This window comes from Copidosoma floridanum, unplaced genomic scaffold (genome assembly GCF_036245765.1).
Source record: "Copidosoma floridanum isolate Cflo_tuat_1 unplaced genomic scaffold, Cflo_Japanese_pri ptg000001l, whole genome shotgun sequence".
In the NCBI taxonomy this organism is placed as follows: domain Eukaryota; kingdom Metazoa; phylum Arthropoda; class Insecta; order Hymenoptera; family Encyrtidae; genus Copidosoma; species Copidosoma floridanum.
In genome coordinates, this window is record NW_028321878.1 from 8,027,168 (window position 1) to 8,048,850 (window position 21,683).

At 38.7% G+C, this 21,683-nt stretch overlaps 3 protein-coding genes across 4 annotated transcripts in view; 1 reads left to right on the forward strand and 2 right to left on the reverse strand.

Moving 5' to 3' along the window:
• Positions 1-302: 302 nt before the first annotated feature.
• On the reverse strand, positions 303-1,541 carry RpS25 (ribosomal protein S25). Its single transcript, XM_014353581.2, has 3 exons — positions 1,467-1,541; positions 864-956; positions 303-611 (listed from the first exon to the last, which is right to left on the reverse strand). Exons 1-3 carry the CDS (start codon positions 1,467-1,469, stop codon positions 348-350), a joined length of 360 nt encoding a protein of 119 aa, XP_014209067.1. The 5' UTR covers positions 1,470-1,541; the 3' UTR covers positions 303-347.
• Positions 1,542-2,028: 487 nt separating this feature from the next.
• ZnT86D (solute carrier family 30 member 7) lies at positions 2,029-4,523 on the forward strand. 2 transcript variants are annotated; one of them, XM_089588913.1, is made up of 3 exons: positions 2,029-2,257; positions 2,328-2,411; positions 2,791-4,523. In XM_089588913.1, the coding sequence occupies exon 3, from the start codon at positions 2,831-2,833 to the stop codon at positions 3,905-3,907; it is 1,077 nt and encodes a 358-aa protein (XP_089445039.1). In that variant the 5' UTR covers positions 2,029-2,257; positions 2,328-2,411; positions 2,791-2,830; the 3' UTR covers positions 3,908-4,523. The 2 variants fall into 2 exon arrangements, with proteins under 2 accessions (XP_089445039.1, XP_014209061.2); XM_014353575.2 differs by lacking the exons at positions 2,029-2,257; positions 2,328-2,411 and adding an exon at positions 2,418-2,718.
• A 3,554-nt stretch (positions 4,524-8,077) lies between these two features.
• LOC106639827 (unc-112-related protein) overlaps positions 8,078-21,683 on the reverse strand; it is a 92,639-nt gene continuing 79,033 nt past the window's right edge. The window contains exons 2-8 of the mRNA XM_014353617.2: positions 15,603-15,836; positions 11,749-12,026; positions 10,847-11,260; positions 10,306-10,755; positions 10,017-10,232; positions 9,689-9,925; positions 8,078-9,605 (exon numbers count right to left, since the gene is read on the reverse strand). Of these exons, the coding sequence (XP_014209103.1) occupies positions 9,363-9,605; positions 9,689-9,925; positions 10,017-10,232; positions 10,306-10,755; positions 10,847-11,260; positions 11,749-12,026; positions 15,603-15,836 (2,072 nt within the window). The 3' untranslated portion in view covers positions 8,078-9,362. The remainder of the gene's footprint in view (positions 9,606-9,688; positions 9,926-10,016; positions 10,233-10,305; positions 10,756-10,846; positions 11,261-11,748; positions 12,027-15,602; positions 15,837-21,683) is intronic.

Here is a 21,683-nt window from a genome sequence, read left to right on the forward strand (position 1 = left end):
ATCATAATGTTACCGCAACATTTGATAAAATTATACAAAAATTTTGTTTAGGCCATAAAAATAGCCTTCACTGAACAGTTACAAAAAGCGAGCAGAAAACACGTAATTTTTCAAGCTACCATTATTTTGCAAACAAATGAAGTCAGCCACTTTTTAACACATACAACTGTATTCAATAATTAATTGAATTTTAATGCATCATTCATAAACTTTCAATTATGTAACATGTATTTTGGTATTTATATTGCTTTTAACTATTCTATATATACACAATAAAATAGATATCTAAGTAAAAATACAAGTTTTGATTTTTAAGTTTTTTTTATTAAATCAATATACACTTAAATTTACACAACTGGGTCATCGCCCTTGGTGGTTCTGGTGTAGATCAACTGAGCATGGTGTGCAACAACTTGTTTAATCAAGCCCTTGCTGTGCAATTCGATTAGTGCCCTCCTGGCCAAAGATCCTCTGATCTTCAATCTTTCACTCAGGACTGCAGGTGTGATGAGTTTGTACGAGGGGACTTCTTTCAGCAATTTGTCATAGGTGACTTTGTCAAATAGCACAGCATTGTTTAACTTGTCCCTAACTTTTCCTTTGGACCACTTCTGCAATGTTAAGAAAAAATTTCTCATTTGAATGACATGCTTTAACAAAACAACTATAAAATATAAATTTGAAAGTTATGTCAGTCTCATTAAATCAGTTTTTAGCCTTCATAGGCATCAGGTTAAAAGATTATCATCATTAAAATGCATTGTTCCATGAAAACTATTAGCAAAGATTCTCAGAGTCTCTAAAGATATATACAAAAAAATTCTGCAAAATAGCACTCTCTGAATAAACATAAATTAACGAACCTTCTTTTTGGCTTTGCCACCAGATCCTCCCTCCTTCTTCTTTTGGGTTTTCTGGGGCTGCTTGGAGGATCCCTTTGCGTCCTTCTTGGGAGGCTGTTGAACAATTACAGAAAATTGAGTTTTTCGAAGGAATATCACAAAATCTTATGACCTTAAATTAATTTCAATCAGACTCATTAAATCAGTATTTGCCATCAGAGATTTAATCTGGTAATTTAGAGTTCATCATATGTAAGTTAGGTTATGTACACAGACAAAAATTCACGATTAACCAATGCAAAAAAAAAAGTATCTCTTATACTGAATGCAATTAACGTAGGACGCTTAAATAATTTTAATTGCTTTCAAGTATACTGTAAGCAGTAATGAGTTGGATAGAAATAAAAACAGGATTGTTGTCAGTCCACCATGTGCTTCACATGTCACCCACTCGGCTTATTTCAATGACTATCAGCCCTTTCACTAAACTATCCTACTAAACTACAATGGAATTTGAGAAAATATTGTCAGAGATTCGATAAAATTGCACACGTATGCTGATAAACTAGCGCTAGTAATAATATAATTATAATAATAATCGGTAGGACGAGAAACTCCACTCACCATGTTGATGCTTCGTACGCAAAAGGCCTACCTAACTAACCTCGTTGTTTGAGAGAAAAAAACCTCTCACGCACTTGCTGCCGTCGCGCAATCAATGGGCGCAGTCAAGTGAGCGCGCGCACTACGAGAGTCAGTTTGAAAAATTCTTATAAAATTTCATGCTACTTACATGTTTTTTTTTTTTTTTTAAACTAGACGGATGAATAATGTTAATAACATCGAAAATAAAGCGCTTTTGGTTATAAACACTTTCAAATGTACAAGGACAAACTCTTATTACCTAATGGTACGAATATTATTCGAAAACGTGTTTTCTTTTCATTCATCATAGATTTGAAATCTTCTTCTATCTGCCTCTAATCGCCAGCCAGCTCTAAAAAACTAACATAAAGTATAGGCAACGTGTGCAAGTGCAACTGCGATGCATGAGCACACAACGCTCATAGCTGTAATTTGTAATCAACTAGGTAGGTATTATGTAAAAAAACAATCAAGGACGTCTCCGCGGAGTGTCGGGCGCATTTTAGCCACACTTAAAGTTATCTTACCATATATTTCTATTTGCGGCGGAATTATCCATATAGAAACAGCAGGGCAGACAGCAAACCAAAGGGAAACAAGTAGTCGTACTCGGTCGGGCGCAATGACCGGGTTGACGGTCGTCCAGTAGTAGGAGGACTAGGAGGTTGCTTATCCAAAAATTTGCCTCACCCTGTAGCCATTAAAAAACCTCTGTCCTAACATTTTTACCAAAAAGTCACTCCTTCTTATCCATTGCAGTGATAAAGTGGGTGAGTGTCAAAAGTAAACATAAACGTTGCCTAACCTTTAAAATATCGTGTTATTTGTTCGTATATGCAGGTGGTCAGCCAGCGCGCTCCTTTTTTGCGGCTGTAGAGGACGTGTCACCAATTCCGGCGTGTTATTCATACACTACTTATTTAGGTACACATACTTTTTTTTTTCTTTTAAATTTACGTAGCTGTTTTGTAACTGTATGGTTATATACTTTCTTTGCCTTGTCGGCATGGAGCAGCCAGTTGTTTTTAACAAGATACAATCCAAATGCCAGCTGTTATAAGTTGTTTTTTACTGTAAGGAAAATTTTAAGCTTAAGTCAATGTGTTTCATTGTCTTTGACAACTGTCACTGCAAATGTCGACGTCCTTCAATGAATAATTTATTGATACCTTATCAAACTAGAATAGTTATGAAATAGTACAGACATCAGCTGAAGTTTTCAATGAATTTGGTATCAAAAATAATGTATGATTGTTTTTAACATGTGATCCAGTTAAATAAAAGTTATTCTTTTTTTTTATAGACCTTTTTCCACAACTTGAAGTGACAAGACTTCTGCAAATATGCTTCCACTGACGCACAGAGACTCGCCAAGCATCTTCTTCAGAGTGAAGGAAAAGCTGTTGGGATGGCAGCGACTGATCTGGTCGGACAAAGCAGTCAGAAATTTATTTCTCTTCCTTATACTCAACTTTAGCTTTGCATTTGTTGAATTCTTTTATGGATTTTGGACCAACAGTTTAGGATTAATATCAGACAGTTTTCACATGTTCTTTGACTGTACCAGTTTAGTTGCTGGTCTTGGTGCTTCGTTGATACAAAAGAAAAAGGCCAATGAAAAGTATTCTTACGGCTATGTCAGGGCAGAAACAATCATGGGATTTGCCAATAGTTTGTTCTTGGTTTTCATTGCAGTTTCTATAATGACTCATGCAGTGGAAAGGGCTCTGGAGCCACCAGAAGTGAAACATGATAGACTATTTTTAATTTCTGTACTAGGCCTTTTAGTGAATTTAGTAGGGATATATGCATTTAATCATGGCCATGCCCATGGGGATTGTGGACATGGTCACAGCCACGGACACAGTCATGGTGGCCACAATCACAATCATAGTGACCATGGACACTCGCATAACCACCATTCCCATCACCATCATCATGATATTGAAATCGATCACTCGCACACAAGTTCGGGCAATTCTCAGATAATGAAGGGAGTTTTCCTTCACATATTAGCTGATACACTTGGTTCAGTGGGAGTCATTATTTCTGCAGTGCTCATGCAAATGTTTGGTTGGCTAATAGCAGACCCGATTTGCTCAATGTTCATTGCAATCCTCATAGTATTGAGCGTGTGGTCTCTCCTGAAAGATTCTGCAGAAGTTCTCATGCAAAGGCAACCTCAAGAGTTGGACAATGCTCTGCCACAGTGTTATCACAAGGTCACACAATTGGCGGGTGTTTACAGTGTACAAGAACAACATTTTTGGACGCTTTGTTCTAATAACTATGTAGGATGTATAAAGTTAGAAGTCGCGCGAACTGTTGATCCTAGGTATGTCATTGCCCACACGCAAATGATATTCCACGCTGTTGGAGTAAAACAGTTGAACGTTCAATTAGATTATTCAGCATCGTGATTAAAGTTAAATAATGTGTGAATGTGCGTTGTCTAAATAAATATATTTTATACCAGTCCATACACTGTAAAGTTTTTCAACCAAAGAAAAACTGATTTTTATTGTAAAGAAAGCATGTTTTGTTAAAATTTATGTGAGTAAGTTGTGTGTTAAAAGTATTGTATTAGTCTAAGGTTGACATTGATGCCTAATTGTGAAGAAAGTTGGATGATTATAATTTTTGTAACAAAAAATTGTATTATAGCGGCACCATCTGTTTCGAGCATTTAAATAAATACAATGTTAACCACGGAATAATTGTTAGTCCAATAAATTTCAAATAATCGAGTATAGTAATGTCTTTTATCAAAGAAGAAAATGATATTTATCTTATCTATTATGCAAAGTTTGTTAACGCAGTGTTCGAAGCATTCCAACTTTTTGGTTCAAAATGTCATTTAAGCGTCTTTGAAAATTTTTCGAATTTATTAAAAATCACTTTTAATACATTTTATGTAAAATGTGTATTATTATAGTACTTACAATTATGGAAGTACTGTCAAGTTAAGACGTCTTTACGCATATATAATACAAAAATTTTAACCTTTTCCATATAAATATACTGTTAAACTTAAAATGTAAGATTTTGACTTTTTTTTAAATTTTATGAATAAAAAACAGTTTTTATTGCGTATGTGCTAAACCATTACTTAACATTATAACTAAATTTACGTTTGATGCATTGACAAAATATAATAATATTAATTTTTATGTATTTGATGGTTATTTAAAATAATAATCATTAAAAGATTTACGAAGCTTATTAATACTTTTGTATCAACATCATTTACAATCTGTTGAAAATCTATTTGGCAGGAATAAAAGTCCATCAACAACATTGCAGTGTCTCACAAAATTCTAACTGAATCGCCAAACCGTCATATCCATGAATTAGATACAATTTGTTAATTTAACTATAATTTACTATGCTTACTCCTCTTAAAAGTATTTTTTATATTGTTTAAACCAAGATACATTTTAAGATTTTCGCAAGCCGACTAAGAGAGTAGGAGTAAGAAAGTGATAGACAAAAAAACAAACTATGCGTGTGTGCAAAATTTGCTCTGCGTTTTTCGTATATCCACAACAAAAATTGAAATTTTCAAATATTCATTTAGTCTAGCAAGCAATTAATAATTAATTTTTCATTTGCCAAGACAATTATCAGAAAAAAATGTAAGATGTGAGAATCAGCGCTACTATTTAGTAATACTTTTCTTCTCAACTTTTTTCAAAAAGTCGGCCGGCCCCAAACCAAATTTTTTTGCCTAGACAGTAAGACAGTCGATGAGGGTGCCATGTTGACTTACTGACCTGACGGTAACGTAGAGCGCAAATTTAAATTACCTGCTGGTGACGATTGCGGAAAACACCCCAAGCGGCGTTACCACCACGACCTACGTAACTTTTACAGCCTCTGATTTTATCATTCTGGTAAAGAGAGCACGGTGTAAGATGTACGTGTGGTTATGTGTAGTAATTAGAGAAATTACTATACTAAGTAATGCCATATGGTCGATTTTATTAAACCATATGAATATCTCTATTTTAGAGGTCGACTTTTAAATAAAAAAATAGATTGTAAACTTGCCGCAAACAGCACAAACTACGTCAACTTTTTATTATCTATTTGTAAGATTAGTTGCGGCTGGTTTGTAATTATCAAAATGACTTTGCTGTCAATAGCAATAGTTATTTGGATCAGCGCCATCTAGCGGTCTTTATTTTTTGGCCAAAAGTGGCTCCTAAAATTCTCAATCAGAGCATTCAGGATTAAAAACATTTAGTCAATAATAAACCAGCCGCAACTCATGATGAAGCTATTAAATAAAAAAATAACAATACACGTGTTTTAGGCGGCAAGTTAACAATCTATTTTCTACCAAAAAATTGACCTCCTATGTGTTTGTACTTTTGAAGATAAATTTTCGAGCATAAGATAGATTGTTAACTTGCCGCCAAAAACACATGTATTGTTATTTTTTTATTTTATAGCTTCAACATGAGTTGCGGCTGGTTTATAATTTACTAAATGGCTCTAGGGCTAAGCTGCCTAAAGCTCTCCTTCAGAATTTCAGAAGCAATTTTTGGCCAAAAAAATCACGACCGCTAGATGGCGCTGATCCTAATGATTATAACTACTTATAGTAGAGCCATTTAATCAATTATAAACCAGCCGCAACTAATTTCGTAGATACAAAATAAATAGTTAAAGATAATTGTGCTACTTGCGGCAAGTTTTCAGTGTATGTTTTATACGAATATCAACCTCATATATATTTATACTTTTGGGTAATAAATGAATTGTAAACTTGCCGCAAACATCACAATCATCGTTAATTATTTATTTTGTATCTATTTCAATAGTTGCGGCTGGTTTATAAGTGATTAAACGGCTCTAGGGCTGAGCTGCCTAAAGCTCTCTTTCAGAATTTCAGAAGCAATTTTTGGCCAAAAAAATCACGACCGCTAGATGGCGCTGATCCAAATGATTATTACTACTTGTAGTAGAGCCATTTGATCAATTATAAACCAGCCGCAACTAATTTAGTAAATACAAAATAAAAAGATAACATTGTTTGTGCTGTTTGCGGCAAGTTTACAATGCATTTTTTACACGAATATTGACTTCCTATATATTTATACTTTCAGGTAAAAGATAAATTGTAAACTTGCCGCTAATAGTGCGAACAATGTTCACTTTTTATTTTGTATTTATCAAATTAGTTGCGGCTGGTTTATAAATGATTAAATGGCTCTAGTGTAAGTATAGTAATAATCATTTGGATCAGCGCCATCTAGCGGTAGTGATTTTTTTGGCCAAAAATTGCTTCTGAAATTCTGATGGAGAGCTTTAGGCAGCTTAGCCCTAGAGCCGTTTAATCACTTATAAACCAGCCGCAACTCTTGAAATAGATACAAAATAAATAATTAACGATGATTGTGATGTTTGCGGCAAGTTTACAATTCATTTATTACCCAAAAGTATAAATATATATGAGGTTGATATTCGTATAAAACATACACTGCAAACTTGCCGCAAGTAGCACAATTATCTTTAACTATTTATTTTGTATCTACGAAATTATTTGCGGCTGGTTTATAATTGATTAAATGGCTCTACTATAAGTAGTTATAATCATTAGGATCAGCGCCATCTAGCGGTCGTGATTTTTTTGGCCAAAAATTGCTTCTGAAATTCTGAAGGAGAGCTTTAGGCAGCTTAGCCCTAGAGCCATTTAGTAAATTATAAACCAGCCGCAACTTATGTTGAAGCTATAAAATAAAAAAATAACAATACATGTGTTTTTGGCGGCAAGTTAACATTCTATCTTTTACTAAAAAATTCATCATTAAAAGTATGAACACAAATGAGGTCAATTTTTTGGTAGAAAATAGATTGTTAACTTGCCGCCAAAAACACATGTATAGTTATTTTTTTATTTTATAGCTTCATCATAAGTTGCGGCTGGTTTATAACTGATTAAATGGCTCTACGCGCTAAAGCTCTGGTTCAAAAGTTTAGGGCCACTTTTTAGTTCAGGAATTCGCAACGCTAGATGGCGCTGATCCAAATAATTATCACTTTTCATATTAGAGCCATTTAATTAATTTCAAACCAGCCGCAACTAATTCTGTAGATAGATAATAAAAAGTTGACGTGGTTTGTGCTGTTTGCGGCAAGTTTACAATCTATTTTTTACCCAAAATTCAACCTCCAAAAGTGTAGATATTCTACTTATATGGTTTAATAAAAACGACCATATGGTACTACTTAAAAGTGATTACCCTAATTACTATACACATAACTTCACGTACATCTTACACCGCGTGCTCTCTTTACCAGAATGATAAAATCCAAAGTAAATATATGTATAAAGTTTATATATATATATATATTTTTTTTTTTTAATAAATCTCTTTCCCACGCAACGATGTAACAACTATAAGCTGCAGGTACTTAAGTAGATAAAATAGAAACCATCTGGTTTGCAACTTGTTGTGTGCACTTGTACGTAAAAGTATTTAAAAATACTTTGAAAAGTAATAAAATATTTAAAAAGTAAGCGTGTATTTAAACATGATTTTATTATTAATTAAAGTTTATGTACTATACAATCATATATAGCTAAGTTCTAAATTAATGTACAAAACTATAATTTTTGGTTACATGTATATAATAGGTACATGAATAATGACATAACATTTATAATAATAAGTATACCGCGCACATTCACTACAGTTACGTTTAATAACATAAGTATACGTCCATACATTAATTTTACTTCGTACATGATGTGTATATATATATTTGAGTGTATAATTTCCATTAAAACTATAACAAATAATTTACACGATTTTATTTGTAACTCGCACGCGACAACAGGCAGAATCTCTCGACTTGTAGCACCGTCCAATAAAAATTCATCAACATAATTATGTCTCGTGTCGAGATACCATGACTGCCACCCATCAGTGAATCATCAATTTAATTAGTATCAATATTACATAATATGTGTATAATATAATCTAAAATACAAGTAAAACTAACGTCAGATGGTTAAGAACTTACGGGCTATAAGAAAGAAGCAGAGAAATGTGATTTAAAATGAGACTTTGTCTGGAAAAATAGCTCCTAAATAGGGTATACACAAATGTATTTATAAGTATAAATATATTATTTTATTATTTTTATAGTTTACGCACCTACAAACAGCTTCATAAAAGACAATCATCGCGAAGTAAACTTCATTAAAAAAAAAAAAAAAAAAACGTATGTATAAATCTCGTGTGCGTGATTCGTAACGTATAAGTAATCATCTCTTTCCTCCCTTTATTATATAGGCACTTTGTGTATCGAAAAAGATTTCGCAAGACAGAGCATCGGCGCCCCACTTCTGCAATCATCCGTCATGTCTTATTCTCCACGACGTCGTAAAAAAATAAAATCATTCATTACGTGTGTGTGTGTGTGTGTATATGCATTGCGTTAATACGGTAGTCTCAATGGGTGTTACATATTACATTTTAATAACCATCATCAAGTGCGATAAAACAATCCTCTATTCTTATGTATGTACAATATAAAATCTCGACGATTCTTCGTCTATTGATATTTCGGACTTCATCCTGAGCTTTCCCGAAGTAAATATACTCATATGTATATAAAATTCATTGCAGACAAATATTAAATATTTACTTATATCGATCCTTTCCCTACCTGCTGATATGACGATAGATGCTGTGACGATCATGATATAGTGTTTAGTGAAGTAATTTTCACTCTTGGTTGCATTCGGGGATTAATAATCTTTTGATTGAATTCGTTACATAAATTAAACCAAGAGTGAAAATTCAAAATCAAATACAATCCTTGAATCGTTCATGCACGATGTACTTCATTAAACGGCAAAATTCAATTGTAATTGTTAATCGGTTCGATGTAATAATGCGGTACGTGTTCCCGGCCACCGGTGAGCTTGTGGAACATTTCTTCGTTCAACGTTTGGTTGGTCTCCTTGGAGCGCATCGACAAGAATATGTAACCACCGATGAATTCGTGCAGAACCTTGCAATCGGCCGATTGACACTCGAAAAACAAGTTCTCCTCCTCGAACTGCAGCATCATGAGCTTCACCTCCCAATTGACGTTCCACGCCTGCGAATCGATTTCCATTATTATAACAAATGCGTACACTCGGAGCAAAAAAATTATATATCCAAGCTAAAAAAAACACTAACTTTGATTGTCGTGTATCGCCAAGTTTTCACGTGGTCACCCGAGTGAAGGTCCATTCGCATGACTCGGTTGTTCGCGATCCCGAGAAGCTCGTCCTTATTCTTGCCAGAAAATCTGACGATAAACAGAGATATACCGTGATCCGGCAACAATTGCCAAGCCTTGATGTAACTTAACTTTGCCTCGATCAACGGCAAGTCCTTGACGTTGGCGTGGGCCTCGAGAATCCTCTGAACCAACTGAAAAAAAAAACAAAGTTTAAAGCTGTAGGAAATCCAGTAAAAGGATGTCTGGGACACTCGTGTATGCGAGCACTTGAGATGGACTAACTTTGTTTTTCAGTTTCTTGGCGAATTTCGGAGCAACGTATTCCTCGGGCACGATGTCGCCAAGCGAGTTGGGATTGATGACTGGAGCCGGGGCCGGCCTCTGCAGTTGGAGGAAAGATATGATGCCGTTGACTTCGCTTTCGTACGAGGCATCGGCAAGGGTACGGCCTTTGGCTGCAAGTCGACAGGCGGCCATCCATTTGGCGTATTGTTGTTCCTGCAGATATGAAAGAAAATGTCAATTACCGGTCCACAAAAGGAAGACAAGTTGCATGTGTGTGCACACCCACCGAATCACATCGAATCCACATCTCGGTCATGCCATCGGTACCGGGAACCTCGAGCCTGATCCCGTAGCGTCCCTGGGACAAGTGTACGTCCGGCGTGACCTCGCAACCCTTGAGGTTGACAATGTGGCACGGTACCTCGGTGCCGTTGTCCGCGTCCTCGCGGCTCTTGAACAGCCTGAGCTGTAGGTCGCGGCAAGTGAACCAGTAGCGCTTGTAGGCCTTGAGGGTGAAACGCTTGGGCTTGAAGAAGCGCAGGTAGTCGGAGAGCTCGGGCACCTGGGTGATGTCGGACGGGCCGTTGCTTATGCTGCTGCCCTCGAGCGTCACCTGGAGATCCGTGAGGGCGGCGTCGATGTCGTCCTCGGCGACTGATTGCTGTTGCTGATTCTGCTGCCCGTTGCACATGTCGAAACTCGTCTGAGGCGCGCTTGCCTGCAGGTTTATCTGGACCTGTTGGCACAAACAATTATGTATCGTCGATGCAAAATGATGCAAAATATCGTGCAACAGCGGCGTAATTGTCGGGTATTGTATGTCTGACCTGGAGGGCGGCAAACATGAGCATCTCCTCCTCGGTGCAGTCGAGTTCCTCGGTGATGAGTTGCCATTTGGCCTGCTCGTAGATCATGTTGATGCGGACAGCGTCGGTTTTAGGATTGAGGTCGTAAAAAGCGTAAAACTTGAAGCGCAGCCTGAGAGTGTCGTACTCGCGAATGCCCTGTTCCATTATCGAGAGGGAAGAGTCGAGCCAGCCGACGTTCATGCGGGCCCGTTCGATGAGGTTTTTCGGCCGCAACAGTTTGGCCCGCACTTCCGGCGACACCGACGACGGACTCTGGACCAGGAGCTCGCTCAGACCGCCGTTCAGTGCCTCGAGGCTCATCGTGCTGTTGTTCGCGTTGAACGAGCTGCCGGAGCCCAGGGTGTTGTTGTTGCGCTTCCAGGTGCTTGTGTGCTGTAAGTTAACAATTACGCCTCGTGTGATTTACTTGTCGCCTTGCACGGCTACTTTCTGATTGAAATTTTTTTCTTTCACTGCCCGTACAGTGAGTAACGTTTTCGACGACATAGTACGTGTAAAGCGAGGTAAAGCTAGAGCTTCACGGGAAGTTGAACTTTGCGCACTGAGCGCCAAAAAAATCTGGCAGCGCGCTTCATGCTAAACGAATTTGTTAATTTTAAATTGACCATACTTTGAAAAGTACGTGTTCGGTAAATATAGCTTTGCTGTTTGTCTTGATGAACGCAATCTGGTAATGCATAATTATTCGAAAGATGCCACAAAAATTACATTACATTTCAAAAGACGACTTTGAAAATACGCGGACAAAAGAAAAGCGTACACACGCGAGGCTTTGTTTCGACAAACGATCGATCCTGTGGTCCTATATGAACAGTGTAGTTATCGAACGTGAAAAAGGTGGTATAGCCGGGAAAACCTACCGTGATGGGCGAGCTTATGGGCGTGCCGTTGTGATGGTTGTTTCTGTGGCTGATCGGGGTCATCGGGGCGCACATAAACGGACTCGACCGATCGAGACTGCCGGTCGAACCCTGCGGGCTCTGGCTCGTCGCGATGAAGGTGTTCGTGTCGGCCGGCACGTAGTGGCCGTTCTTTTGATTCTCGGTTTTCTTCTTCAAGGGCATGTCCTTTAAGTTGTACTTCAAGTGGTTTGGTTCCAGTGGCTTGCAGAACGATAACTCCTCTGGGTGTCGGATGCCTGTGAGCGCCGAAGACGTGAACAATAATTAAAATATGCCGCTTTATTTTTGCGAGCATCAGGAATCAAAAACTATATTTAACTAAGGACCATCATTATACAGTATCTTGTTTAACCAAGACGATAGATCCGAATCGAAAGGAAATTCACGAGTATTTATATTTGTAACAGATCATCTATTTGTTTTATTCTCATATCTGTAGCTTACATTTTTGTGTGGAAATATTTTGATAAAAGTATATTGATCTACAGATTAGTAAGCTATATTTTATGATTAAGTTGATATGTATGAACTGGTGATGAACTTGGTATGCGAGACATGAGTTTTACGTTGAGATAGTATTTTTTTATTTTTTTTTTATTGGTGATGCGTTAGAAAAGAATGTAACGTCACCTGTTGCTTTTGCTACTGTAGATCATAGATAACAGTATAATTTTTAAGTTCTGACTAGAAGCTGGCGATTCTCGTGGTTTTTCGAAATTTTCCAAGTTATTTTGCAATTTTTCAATACAATTTGCTCATAAATAATAAATATCTACATCTTTCTCAAATTGCTAACTTTCTACGGTGATCACTATTTTTTAGAATGAAAATCAAACACTTTTTACTGTATACTCCGAACTAGTTTAATTTATTATCGAAACGTGTATTAATGTTTCCCCAGTTGATTGTGATCGACAGGCGTTATAAATTTGGTGTAGATAAGTGGAGTACATAACTTAGCAAGGTACTACGTCATAACTGTGAAAATAACCAATATGTTTTTAGTGTGATTATCCGAGATGTGATTACGAGCCACCGATTCTAATGGAATTTGCAAAAGATTGAGATAAAAAAAAGTGTTTGTAATTATTTGTGTTAAAAATATGCGTCTTATGCAGAAAATACTTAAACCAATCAATAATTGAATAATCATATTATTTATATAAAAATTATAGTCACAGGAAAAGTAAGAGTAACTGACGATGTAGCAAGTTAGGTATACCGATTCGATAATCAAATGTCAATCTAGTACTAAAATTTGAGTTAATTAATTAAGTTTGAAAGGACGAAGCCATTTGTCCCTTCATTTTTAGACGCACTATAAATAATGCAACCTCAATAACGTCAAAACTCAAACTGATTTAGTTCTAAGTGTAAGATTATCATCTCAAAATATAAAGAATAAAAGAAAAAAGAGATATAAGAAACACCACGTGCAATATGTGGCACCCGAAAACGGCCTGCCATTTCAAACGTCTAAAGAAGCTAATACCAAGACATCTCATTTATCACGACTTAAGTACATCCAAAAGTCAAAAGGTGAAAACGAAAGTCCCGATCCTACGTGTGTTAGTGCAGTGCTGCGAGCTTACCGAAAAATAAATAACCGTCCAAATCCGATCAAGTGAGACGCAAATTGTATATACGTTCAGTGCTCGAAATCCCCTTTAGCCACTACATCAGCCCTAAATACAGATTTCAGTCGAGAGAAAAGAAGTGGAAAAAATGCATCATTCGACATTAACCAAAGACTCTTGCTCGATCGAAATCTCCAAAACCGGTTCTGCTGCACACGTCACGCACCATATGGGTATGTATATATAATATATGTTGTGTATACATGTATATATAACAATAAGCGGCACGACCTCTCGCGTATCTTTGCATCTCCAAAAAAGGTAAAACGTGTAGCCCTTGTATACATGCGTCGTGAGGATGTGTCGGTCCACAATCTATTCACACCTTCATCGATCATCTTTCTCGATCCGTCCCATTAATCCATACCCATATATGCGTATATCTTGACGTGCATTTGCATTTAAAAACTGAAAGCACTTCGTTATCAATTTTGCGACTTGCTACGTTGTAAACGCGTTTATTCGAGTTGCATCAATATTAATATAATCATGTGTCAAACAATAAAATCGATCCATTACTATCAACTAATCCAATTAACCAGGTCTATTGAATTTAATCATTTTGAAGACAAAAAATTTATTTACGGAGTTTCTAGAACCTCGAACATCATGTCACAGATTGAACACAGTTAAAAGCGTGTTGAATCTGTGACAGGCATAATTTCCAGTGCACAGCCTTCCTGCATCGGTTTTTTTTTTACATTAAAAATAATAATTTAATTTAGTAAAGTTGGTGAAACAAACGAAGCATCGATTTAATCAAAACACTCATTAAATACATACTATACTGTTATGAATAATATACAATACTGACAACGTTAAATTCGGTCAAATCAAGCCGTACATGATTGTGATGTCTTTATAGTACATATTAATTATACATGGTTTAAAAGATACGTTTCAATTTAAATCAATTCGATTGAAAAGCTGAAGCCACCATTATTGTTGACATAAAATTTCCATCATGAAACGGATGTAATGGTCTTTGAATTATCTGGGCATCAATCCAAGATATAAGGAACAACCGAATGTAATAAACGGGAAGCGCTAAATGAGAGAAATACCAACGATCCAGATATCTTTGATACATATGTATATAAGTAACTCGTATGATAAAACAATAAATAAATATAAAAACGAACGGATCTTCCGAGTTATCAGAAATGACGAGCGAAATGAAGACCTCTTTTGATAGTTGTTGCTTTTTGGTTTCAAAAAAAACCCCCCCACGCCCAATTTGCGTGCAACCGTGCGCAATATCTTATCGTAATTGAAGCAATTAGCTTACCAGCCGTAATGAGAGAAAAAAAAGGCCTCACTGTCTCACCATCCGGCTTTGATGTTATTCCCGTTCGTCGAGAAGGAAAAGGCCTCGCTCGCGTGACTCGAGGGGAGATTTTTTATTACCCGTTATTATAGGTATAGTCCACGTATCATCCTGTACTTGGAGACAGAAATAATTATTACGCGAGCGATAACCAAGATATACACACGAGCGATTGTCCGAATGTTCGAATTCACAGTCCAGGGGTCATTAAAGATTTCTGTACATGATAAACAACACTACTATTTGGTTCGCAAATTTTAGTCAATTTTGTACATTGCTGAAGGCGTAAAATACAAAGTTCATTACGTTATTTATTTACTGAGGAGCAATTTTGATATAATTTCATTGAACGTAATTGAACATCAAAATATAGGAAAATGAATAAACAACTCGTTTATCGATTTCGACTATCCTTTGCTTCTTTTGATACTCCGACACTGGTGGTATGAGTAGATTGATCGATGCCAAGGAGTAAGAACTTTTTCTAGTCAATTACCAGAGTTGCCGGTTGAACTTGAAAAACAAATCCCTCAAATTTCATGACAAATGTACATATTTATATATTTAGCCATTGCATTTCAGGATTAAAATCCTTTCCGAATATTTAAAACAATTCTGAGAGAGAAAAAAATAGGGTGAACCCTAGCTTACAGCAACGTGATATTTATGCATGTATATGGAAGATGTAAGAAAAGTAGAGACTCGGGAGACGAGAAAGGGGGAACAAAAGAGAAGGTGGAGGACAAGGAGGAGGCATCTGTCGAATGAAGAAAGAAGGGGATGGCTGGGTAAGAAAAAAAAAGGGGGGGAGAGAGAGAAGACGCTGATGCATGGATGTAATATCTCACCGAGTTCCTTGCAGAGATTGATGACGGCGTTGAAGGTCTTTACGGAAAAGTCGACCCTGCAGTCGAGATATCGCATGTCGGGCAGCTGGACCCTCAGGGTCTTGTGCATGGGCGTGAACTGGAGGATGGCGTCGGCAGCTACCCCGTACTGGTCTAGGGTGCTCCGCGTCCTTGTCAACCAATGGTTGCGTGCAGGCCACCACAGAGCGTGGTCCGACCAGTCCATCGCTATATCTGCAATTCAATCGGATTCAAGGGTTATTATTATTATTATTACCTCCATATGGTTTTTTTTTTTTCTTTTTTTTTTTTTTTACATGTTATTATAGCTTTGCAAGAATTATTTTTAAAAAATCGTCCTCTAATTTTTATTGGTTACTAAAAATAACTACAAGATTTCTCACACCATCACAGTTTACGTGTGAATGATGTGTTAATTCATACCTTTTCGATGTGACTATACTAATCCTCAAATCGAGAAATCAAGCTGATTTATGATAGTTCTTACCGAAAGTGTTTTATGATTTGTACGTTCATTTGGACGGTAGTAAAAACTACATAAAAACAGCTAAATCACATTCTTTTCGAAACCATTTCAAGGTTTATGTAATAAAACAAAATTCTAAAATTTAAACTTTTACAACAATTGAGTATCTCATCAAAACGTTGATCGCGGGAATCATAAATTTTTCAATATACCATTGGTCGAAGCGACTTTTTCGAAATTACACCAAATCAACGCAAGCGATGAAAGGAAAAATAAAAGTGTCACCGAGCCACAAGGGGGAGAGAAAGGAAGGAAGTAAAAAGGAAGAAATGAAAATGAAAATTCCCGCAGCTAGAGGCAATCAACGCACAAGCACACACAAAGAACTCGCACCACCAACGTCTGAACGACTGCTCGTCGATGACGTCCTCTCCCTCAGTTTCCAAAGGACATCATCACACATTCACAACGTGCGTTTCCAAAGTCATAAAAAGAGAGACCGTGTGTTTATTTATTTGTACGCATGTGCACCCTATCACTATTATTTTGCTTTTTTTGTTGTTTCCGGCTCTGTACCAACATCCCGTGCCAGCACCCCCTCGGCACAGCGGCTCGTTGCAGAGATTCGACGCGATACGCATCTGTTTCCCACCACCTCCGCTCCCCCCAATATACGAGCCGTTTCACGAAATCGCGCTTGCGGGAGTGTCTACTTTATAGCGGCATGTATTTTCTGTAGCACAGTGCATGCATGGTGTGAGGATGGCCACGTGTTAACAACCCGATTTTCACGACATTATTGGGCTTTTCTGTATCTAGGGGTGATAACTGATGAAGAAAAAAATTTACGATGCAATCTAGCTTTTTTGCAGCGCAGGTTTTTGTCTTTAAATGAGTTTTCTTGTTTCAAAAATTGGACCTTTTTTTTTGTCAGCGAAATTCACAGCTTTTTTTCTCACTCGTCCCGAAAAACCAGTAGTTGTCTCTAGATTTGTATAGATACATATACATATTGCTAGATGACAACAGTTATTTGATGGACGGTAATTTGTATCTTTGATAAAGTAAAACTTTTACTGTTTGCGCAGCAGAAATTACCGCCCAACCCATTAAAAAACCAAAACTAAGAAGTCCTTAGATTGGCGAGTGATTTTTATTTATTTATTTATTTTTTCAACAAGGTGACCCGCGATTACCGCGTGCGCGGCTCTGTTAAAAGTGACATCAGAGTCCCCGACTCATCAAAGACGCTCGGCGAGCATTCCTCCTCGTTCCGGCAGCACATTAGCGCTGTTCTGTACAATGAACATTTATCAGCGCGCGCAAACCACTCGAACAACGAGAGAGGGAATAATTTCCACCACTTATGCGGTACGCGGCGCTAACACTTCAATATAAGCTCATATGATTCCCGAGTGTCGTACACATAAAAGATATACACTTACGCCTGCAGAGATACGCATCTGCCTCTGGAAGAATAATACCGCGTGGGCGCACTCCCGGCATCTCGAGCACATGGCATAATACCCCTTTTACTCTCGTCTCCTCGATCGAGTCGATTGCACCGGCTTCCGGAGACGGCACTCGCTGCTGCCGCTATGGTCTTTTGTTCCGACGACGTTATCTATATACTTACGGGGTCGTGTATACCTACGGTGTGCACGGGATAATAGAAAAGAAGAAAAAGCAGGAGATATAAGTATACCCTCGTACGAACGAAGCCCCTTGACTTCGCCTCTCGAGGCTCATCCCTCCTTCAGCGAAAACCACTCATATTTGCGCGCGAAAAAGCCACCCACGCACACATATACACCCATACAACACGTGTACAGTGGTGTACTTCCTCTAGGAAATCTCGTCCCAGCATCCGCGTCTGCGGCTCAACCCATCCTACTTTGTACTCTGAAGCCCAACTCGCTTCTTCTTCTTCTTCTTCTTCTTTGTGTTGGACTTCCGCTCGATCGAAACGTCCTCGAGTTGCCTAAAGAGACACTCTCGTGGGTTATATTTCTAGCCACTGGATTTTTATAAATGATCGAAATATCTTGTCATTCATGTTAAACAGTACCGATAATTTATTCGAATTGTCAAATGAATGGTACACGTGTGGGACAACGTTTTCGGAAATTAAAAACCATAAGTCCACGTGTCTCTGAATCTATCGTCTTTTTGTCTTTGTTTAAGATTTTTCTTTTCTCGCTGTTCCCTATATACAAAGCGTGCATCCTCCTTTGTTGTGACGCGCGTGCCTTTCAAAGCCTTACTAGTTCCACAAAGTTGAATGAACCCTGTTGAGATACGATACTTGAGACACAATAAGGTATCTCTCGAGAAAACTTGTGCACATAGGGTCATACATTTCGTAAATCTCTATAGGTCCTCCATAGGAGCAAAATATATGTTTACCATAGCCTGTAAATATAATAATTTCAGTGTAAGCTGGACCACCGACCCCCATAAATATTGTACGAAATAGTTTTACAGATATACAATCACCTCGGAGATTATCAACCACGATCTATAATAGTGTTCGCTTATATACAAACTGTGTCTCTATTCACAAAATTTACGACCCTTAAGATTGACGTGGCAGCCATCACCACTTGTACCGATGTAACTCGTTTTCCCATAAAAAAAAAACACACACACACAAAAAAAAGCCAATAAGTTGTTGCATCGGCCATCAACTGGCTGGTTCGGCAGCTCGATCGAGTTGTTCCAATTAACGCGCACCTGCGCCCGTTTGGTCAACAAAACGATACCCAATCCCCGTGGAAAGCACAATTACACCCTCTGCACCGCATTCATTTATACCGAGCCCACGGCAATGAATAGGGTAATCAGCCACGTTTTTTTTCTTTTTTTTTTTGTTTTTTTCCAGTACGAGCGACCGCTCGGAGCTCTTTACAAGCACACACGATAGCAGTGGAAAGGGGAGGATAATCTAAAGAGCGTGAAAGTGTAGGCGCGCACCAAACGATACAAAAAGAGGGAAAAGGGGGAGAAGAAAGAGGAGCTATTGCAATCGGGGGGTGCCGGGTGTGTTGTACTTACGGGTAAGTCGCGCGATGTGGAAAAAAGCACGACGATCCGAGAGAGAGAGAGAGACCGGCCGGCGCGCGTGCGAGACCCATCCTGCAGGCAAAACGATACCTGTGTGTTGGGGTGTACGTAGCGGCTTCCCTATTTCCGAGCAAACTAACCGAGCAACTAGCCGGAATAAGTAACAACCCCCTCGCGCGAGAAAGGTGAGCGCCGACGACAGCTGTGCCACCGTGCCCCTTTCTATATATACATATGTGATATTCTTACTCTGTGCGCGTGTATGGGTGTGACACAATGCATAGGGGTTGAGCTGTTACTTCCGCCGTGGTCAATTTGACGATTCATCGCGATAAATCCGATATAGCCACCGAGGGGATGATATATACAATCGGTATAGCCCCCCTGGAGAGCGGTGCCTATTAGCTCTCTCTCTCTCTTTCTTATCTCCCTGATTCCGCATCCAAGAGCCCAGCTGGGAGCTCCTCTCTGCGGTGAGGAAGCAATTATTATCGTTTATCGAGTTATCGGGGGTGCCTACACACCCTGTGTGTCACTGTTACAGATGGCTGAGTGATGGGTGGGGTGGGTCGGGGTGCGATAACGGGCGCGCATACGAGATGTCCTCTGTCGTCGGTACACTGTACATTGTAGAAAAATGTAATTTTAAACATACATTTTTTTTCAAAAGTGCCCGTGTGTCTTATGAATGTCCTTTTTCGAAGTTGCTTCTGCTCAATGTTGAGAGTTCTTCGTGGGTGTAACTGTGTGTGCTTAGGTAAAGGTGTACAGGGTATACTTAAGTGTGCGGGGGACGAATGGCATAAATCTCCTTTGTAATCACTCGGTCGTCGATGATATATCGATGCATGAAATGAACTATCGCGCCGATGCATATGGACATTAGACAGGAGAGCCTGGATTCCACACAAATCGTAATGGAATTGAAATTAATGCCGCTCGTTACTGCAGGGTAATTTTTTCTATCTTTCTTTTTGATCATCCCAACTTAAACTGTCATTTTCTCGATATTAATGACCCCCACGCGGAACGATACGAGTCCATACATGTATGTACATACACTTAAAAATCAGGGGAGAACATTTGGCCGAGGGGGCGCCCAGGGGTCTTATTTACACGACTACCCACATATTCAATGACTCGTAGGTCGCATATGCATGGACAAGCGTATTTTTAATTCCCACATATGTTGTCTTTTCAATCGCACCTACGCCAAATGTATATAAGTACACGTATGACTGCGTACATGAATTGGCTGTAAAATAAAAGGGACAGAGGAGTCTGATGTTGTTTCTCCACGTTTCGTTTGTCTTATTTTCGAGAATTCAACTGTTTCGAGCCTACACAATGGGTAAACGTCTAATTGTGTAAGCTTCAATGTACGAAAATATCATGGATATATCCGAGCGATTGTTTCCTATGATGTTGTTTCACGACTCGTGGGCGACGGCTATTGTTCGGAGCACGTAAGCATCGGAGGGAGGAGGTGTCGATCTCCGTCATACATCTTTTGCTAGGGAATTAATTTCCAAACGAGATTCACTATGCAATTTTGGGACTTTAGTACAGATATGATGAAAACCTACAAAGTACGAGTCTTGGCGTTTAAGTTCACCGTCTAGAGCAACAGAGCGTAAGCCTTCGGTACCAGACATCGAGAGTATTGAGCCAAAAGAGTCGCTACTATACATTGTTCCTCGCGCTTTCCTTCCTTACCTCGGAGGGCGAGAGATGCAATGAAAACTAAAATAAAGAGCCCATGGTGTTGCTCGAGAAGGCGCTCAGTGGTATAAATCTCATTTGCGGCGGCGCGCAGTTGAACTTTATGGGGTTTCTCGTTAGGTCCTCGGTAATGGGAGAAAAAAGAAGTGCCCCGAGAAAGACGATTGTATACACGTGTAGCTCTCGTTGGGTTTTTTCTTCCATATTTTCTCTCACGACCGACCCTCTTTTTCGTCGAGCCAAACTCTGCGGTGTAATGGAAGAGAACGAAGCCCGTTTTACACGTGTTTGCCGCACAAACTGGATTAGCAGTACCCCTACCACACCTACGCGTATCCACGCAAACAGTGAAACGACAGAAAAAAAAACCGTAGTACAGAGGATCCGTTTCGCTCTCCAAACCCCGCCACAACAATATACGACCCTCTTGCGCATAGCCCTCATTTTTTCGCAGAAAGGACGCTGTTTTGTGGCTCTGACTCTTTATATTTGTACTTTCCATCCTTATAGCCAACGGTAGCGGTAACAAGCACCACCGGTCAGAAATGTGAGTCAACACCCGAAAGGCAATCCCCTCCGCAAATATTAAACGCTGCGAACCTCTACCCTGATAAATAATACGTGCGCTACTTGGACTCGGATTTTCTTCTTGGCTCTTTGCTTCGAGCCTTACACTCTTGAACTCCTCGTCAAACTTATGGGAGATGAGACTCGAGAAACCTACTAAGCACCCTTGCGTGTGCCTACCGTGTAGACACACCGCGTACCTTTTTTTGAAACTGATAGATCGTAATGATACAGCATAACCA